General features: G+C 34.7%; 1 protein-coding gene across 1 annotated transcript; it reads right to left on the minus strand.

The window, feature by feature from the left end:
• Positions 1-4,621: 4,621 nt before the first annotated feature.
• Positions 4,622-5,400, minus strand: LOC130742389 (uncharacterized). Its single transcript, XM_057594493.1, has 2 exons — positions 5,134-5,400; positions 4,622-5,003 (listed from the first exon to the last, which is right to left on the minus strand). Exons 1-2 carry the CDS (start codon positions 5,269-5,271, stop codon positions 4,809-4,811), a joined length of 333 nt encoding a protein of 110 aa, XP_057450476.1. The 5' UTR covers positions 5,272-5,400; the 3' UTR covers positions 4,622-4,808.
• Positions 5,401-6,152: the final 752 nt, after the last annotated feature.

Here is a 6,152-nt window from a genome sequence, read left to right on the forward strand (position 1 = left end):
TGCTTACAAGTCGCGGGATTGAACTAAACCCCGAGAAGTGCCAAGCCATCGTAGACATGAAAAGCCCTAGGACGGTCAAGGAAGTCCAGCAGCTGGCAAACCGGATGGCTGCGATCGGAAGATTTCTCCCTAAGGCCGCCCTACGAGCCCTACCTCTTTATGCCCTACTAAAGAAGGGAGCAAACTTTACTTGGTCGGAAGAGGCCGAGCAAGCCTTCTCTCGGTTGAAAGAAATCCTCACCTCCCCACAGACGGCGCCAAATGATCGGGAAGGATCACAGGGTGCTGGGGCAGTTGGACTGGTGAACTGGCGAGCTGGGCGATCCCGGGAGGGGCTCCTGCAAAGGACTCCAATGCCAAAGTGAGTAGGGGAATCGAGTGAGTAAGTGTTGAGGTCAAGAAAATAACGTACCTTGGAGTGGAGGTGTTGCCTCCCTTATATACACGCTGGGATATTAGGGTTGGAGCCATGCAACGTCATGCATGGTCCGTACCGGTGGGCTAAGAGTCGTTGGATCTTTCTGCTCCCTCTGTTGCTTCCAGTAATCCAACGACTCTGATTACTTCGGGACCCACCTTCCAACCACCCTAGTTTCGTAGGGGGTTTAGGTCAACCCCTAGGTGGTGGGGTCCAGGTTCCTAGGGTCAGGGAGAATGTCGTCCTGCTAGTGGTACAGGGACCGGCCATCCTACCCCGGTCGTCCCTTTGGGGGGCCTTCCCCGGTGGACGTGATCGGGCACTGACCCTTCAGGGTAACTGATCGTCCCATTTGCGTGCTCCGTCTGTCCCAGAACAGTAGTCCCCCAGCTCCAGTCCACTAAAGTAGTGGACTCGGAGCTTTAGGTGAGGTTCGCTCGAGCGTCCTTCCGTCGCGCCGGTCGGCCCCTGCCAGCCTCTACCGGAACAAGTCTCACAACTTTTAAAATTAAGTAAATTTGATCAGTTGGCCAATTTTAATCGGCACCAAATATTTAAAATATCATTTCGTTTTCAATTTTTTTTAGAGTTGTGATAAATGGGAGATTTTAAATGATTCTAAAAGTTTAAAAGTAAATTTAGTGAAAATTTGTAGAATTTTTTTTAGTACATTGGAAAGGTTAACAAGAGAAATAGGGTACAAATGCCAACAAATCCCTAACCAAGATAGGATGAAGCTGCGGGGAGGATCCTCCGAACGCGGAAGAGAATACAAAGCATTCACACCCAAATCTACAAGACAGTCTACTACATGATTTGCACTCCTAAAAACATATAGTAATTGAACTCGCGAATTGTGTTGCAAAAGCTGCTGAACTTCCTAAAAATCCTGATGAAGCTCATATAACTGAAATCCATGATTTGTAAGATATGAGGCTAGAGTTTAAATATATAAGATTAGATATTTTTCTTTTTCCTTTTATTTTAAATTTAATACTTTAGTTAGTGAGTTTTGAGGGAAAATGATTGTCTCCCTTCGTTCCACAAAGATTGTTGTTTTGGACATTCTTTCAATATTCTAAAATGTTTGTTGTTTTAGAAAAACAATGCATTTTTTGTTAATTTTTTTCCACATATACCCTTATTTAATAAATTTTCTCTCACTTATCGCATGTTATATTAACTAACCACAACTCTTCTCTATTAACTACATTCTTATTTATCCAAGTTAAATTTAATAGCTGCACATGGTATTATAGTAAAATTAAATAATGGTACTTTAGTAACATTATACTATCAATAATTCTTAGTATTTTACTCTTTGTGGCAAAACCTTAAATAACAATCTTTGTGGAACAGAGGGAGTAATGATTAACTTGATTGAGTTTGTAAAGATTAGCTTCAAACATGAACCGTAGAATTTTAAGTGGAATGAAAATGAAAAGACATACTTGATTGTTATCTTATCTGATCTTATACTATATATTATTTCCGAAACAAAAAAGTGGCAACTCCGACAAGTGTCACCCCCTCATTTTATGCTTTTCTCCATAAGCTTTCTCTCTCATACTATAATTAGTAGGTAGAGGGTGTCATATTCATGTTTTCTGATTTTTTTAGTAATTTAAATATTAAATAATTCCATATTTTCGAAAAGAATTAGTGTATTATTATTGCATTTAATAGTTATTAATGACATTAGAATAATTCACAAAAGTCAATTTATTAATTTGAAATTTAATGGTTTTTAATGACAATAGAATAATTAATAAAAGTGAATTGTGACTTTTTACGATTAAGATATATGCTGACAAAGTCTTTTTTAATGATTATGGTTATTTTTTATATAAAAAAAATAAAATAAAAATTGAATGTAATATCTTACGTTCAAAATGATATCAAATATGTCATAAAAATTTGATATGAAATAGTTTTAAAGAATTGATTTGAAAGTTAACTCAAAAAAATTGAATTTCATGTTTTCGTACATACATCTAGAAGATTAAAATAATTTTGGTATATTAAATAGGTGATATACGTATTTAAAAAAAAAACGAGAAATGAAATCTGAAAAGATCTAGTGTATGCTGACAAAGTACTATTATTTTATCCGTGCATGACGCAGAATCAATACTAATAATAAAAAATTGAGACATTAAATATGCTCAAAAAAGTTATTTGGACACCAAAATCATCATCAACCACATTAGAGGATTAAAAGTGCAATAAATTAAAAATTTAAGTTGAAGACTAAAGCTCAATATCTAATAGCCATAACAACAAAGCTCAAGAAGTAATTTTTTTCAAAAATTAAGTTATTTTTTTCATAAATTAAATATTATAAAAGGTAAAAGTAACAAAACAAGAAAAATGTTGTTTTTTTCCGTCGGCTAGCACACAACTATTTCTATTAGTAAATACTGACAGTTTATTGGTAATTGATTTGGTCTGCACAAAAAACACATTTTGCTGCAAATAAAAATAATACTTTTATAAAAGTTTTATCCATCAAAGTGTCATCCTTATCCACAACAAAATGAGCATTTAAAGCTTTTAAAACTATTAACATTCATAATTTATATGAACGTGAGTAAGTGGTTCAACAAACGCATATTTATAGGTTACAGATGACTTTAACCCTAAGTAACTTACCAATATCATTCTTAAGGATACTTGTAGCTCACGATAAAATTTTCAAAAGGCCACCAAGTTATCATTCAAGGTCAATTTCAATTTTTGAAATCACTGTCATTTAGATAAAGTCGTTGGTAACTGATGTTCAAATTTTCTTAAGTCCAACAAGTCACTCACGACCTAGGCCATCAGTAATAACACAGTCGTATACTGACGACCTGACGACCTAGGTCGTCATTAGTTTGGCGGTAGCTAATCTTACAAAAAAAAGTTATTTACCACTAAGTTACCAATGGCCTAGTTAGGCGGACGTTGGTAACTTATTATTATTATTATTATTATTATTATTATTATAAAATATGTTAACAGTGAAATTTTACGACGAATTTCAGACCTTCGATAATTATGTGTTTTCTTGTAGTGTAACAACGCCTTGTTCAAGAAAAGTTGTAAATCAACTTCAAACTTTCCTAAACATCATATTAAATAAAGAGGAAATCGTCAGTTTAATCTTGAGGAAGCTACAAATTGAAGGAAATAGATTGTTCTATAGTTTTAAAGTGTGCAAAAGTTTGTTGTTAACTAGGGTTGCACACTTGTCGGTTTCAGGCCTATTCTGGCCAACCGACCAAAACTAAATGGATATATTTGGTCTGAGCCTGACTATGGTTAATAAATAGTTTGTTGGGTTAGCTGGTGTTCGCGTGGGTTATGGCGGGTTAGACTCAAATTTGGCTTAGTGGCATCCAAACATCAGATCAAATAGAGGAGAAGTGTAGAAATAAAAAAGACAAAGAAGAAGGTGAAAAGCTAGCAGAGCGCTCACTCTAGTCAACACCAAAGATATATGCTTTCATCTTGCAAGGGTTTGTGGTCGAGCCTCCTTTGGACCCAGTTTCTTTGAAGAAAAATACTCTCTCCGTTCCAGAAAGTTTGTAGTTTAAGGTTGTGACACAAAGAGTAAGAAAATAACTATTGATAGTACAATTTGACTTAATTGCCCTTATTTATGATGTTCTATTCCCAAGGATAGTAGTATTGTTTTTTTGAAATTAGGATAGTGGTAACTAGGAGTATATCAAGAATTGCAATAAATACAGTGGATAGATAAAGTTTAATAAATAAAGGTATAAAAAGAAAAAAATGGAGAAAAATGCATTGACATCCTAAAAAACAAACTATTTTAAATATTAAAATCATATCAAAAACTACAAACTTTTGAAACGGAGAGAGTACTTCTTAGAAGATTTCACACCATCCTCTATTGATCTTAAAATCATACCATCAAGATTTGCGTGACTTTATTGATCTTTCTTTCTTTTGTCCATTTCCAAGTGTTTGTGTATTACTCAACGAACTCCTTCTCAATTGGTCATCCAGTTGTTCATTGCACTTTTTATATTCTTAATATAAATTATTAATTTTAATACAAAAAGTGCGATAATAGGAACCAAAACTATTTCACCAAATATGTTATTTGTGGATGGAATGAAACTAAACTATTTCACCAAAACTTGTGCATTATCTCTACCCAAATCAGAATGAATGAAAGACACTCAAAAGGCGATGTGGAAAATTCATTACTTCAGCTATTTTGATATTTTCTAATTTCTACTCCTCAAAAGCCAGTAATATTCAATTTCCAATTTTTTCCCCTTATTCTAAACTTCCCATTTCTTTCTATTTAGTACATGAACAAATACAATTATACAAAGAACAGAGGAGTTTACTGTGGAGAGGAAAAAAGGAGATGAAATTATGCCCTGGCTGCCTCTAGTGCTGCTGAGAAGTGATTTTCCTTTGCTTCTTGATCAGCAGAGCCCCTAAAAAGCAAAATGGCCAAGCTGCCTATGCAGAAATAGATGAAGCAGCCACAGCAATGTGTCACAAATGAACCAAAATCAGTTCCTACAATACATTGCCAACCAGGTCCATGCATCCTATCAAATTCCTGCAAAATTGAATCAAATTAATCAATCTCAGCTAATTAAGGAACTCAATTTCCTTAACTAATTAATTAATGTCACAATATTAATCAAATGAATCTCAAACACCTTGGCTTAATTTCTAGTTTTTGTTACCGTCTTTATAAATCTGGCTATCTCAATGGCTTCAGTGACATCGAAGAAATCAAGTGCTTTGGATGCTAAATCAAGCGCGTTTTGCTGCATAGTTTGAAGCATGTCTGTTTCACCAATCACTGCCTTGCCTTCTAGCATGATGAATACTAAACAAAAATTTACAACAGAGGAAAAAAATGAGCTGAGGTGCTTGTAATAGGATTAGGTAGTGGAGTTGATTAAAGGTAAGGAAATTGTGAATGATGAAGGAGGAGGTTATAATGTTATATAGGACCGGATAAAAGCGGGGTGGTGCTAATGGATCAGCCACGTATGGATGACCTTTTTGGCCACCACAATAATACGCTTTGCAATTTGCCCATTTTACCATATCATAAACTGGTCCTACTGGGTCAGTTTAATGTGGATCGACGTAAGGTAAGGGTGTGTTTGTGACAACTTGACTTTCATCCGACTCTAAATATGATTGAGTCAGTTTATAAAGTCAAATGTGTCGACCGAAAGAATAAAAATATCCCGATGGGTGCGGGTTTAAAAGAATCAAACCACAAAAAGTCTAGTTTGAATTAATCTGATCGACATATTGAATGACAATTTTGAATTTCATAAAAAAATTATAAATACTAGTAAAAATATTATAAAAGAAGATACACAACGATTAGATTATTTATCTGTACTGTATTGTATTTTGCATCGTACAATGTTTTAATTTAATTATACAATGAATGCATTTCTAGTAGGAGTGTTCGTGAGATGGTAAGGACGGGTTATGTTTTTTTTTCACCCTACCCTAAATGTTGATCGGATCGATTTTTTAAACTCGAACCCGTTCATACTCGAAGAAAGTCAATGAGGTGCAGGTTGAACGTTCTTAAGGCAGGGGATAAGGTCGAATCTTGTACATGAACATGAAACAATAGTGAAGTAAATAACATCTTCAAATTAAGAACAAACATATCTCGATCGGACTAGCTCTACCCGCTAGAGTTTATTTTGTTCATATTCAATACTTGAACATG

This window comes from Lotus japonicus, chromosome 3, assembly GCF_012489685.1.
Source record: "Lotus japonicus ecotype B-129 chromosome 3, LjGifu_v1.2".
Taxonomy (NCBI): domain Eukaryota; kingdom Viridiplantae; phylum Streptophyta; class Magnoliopsida; order Fabales; family Fabaceae; genus Lotus; species Lotus japonicus.

Coding starts and splice junctions, on each gene's coding strand:
- LOC130742389 (XM_057594493.1), bottom strand. CDS start 5,271: ATGCTAGAAGGCAAGGCAGTGATTGGTGAAACAGACATGCTTCAAACT. Junction 5,004..5,133: donor TAGCCAGATTTATAAAGACG/GTAACAAAAACT, acceptor TCAATTTTGCAG/GAATTTGATAGGATGCATGG.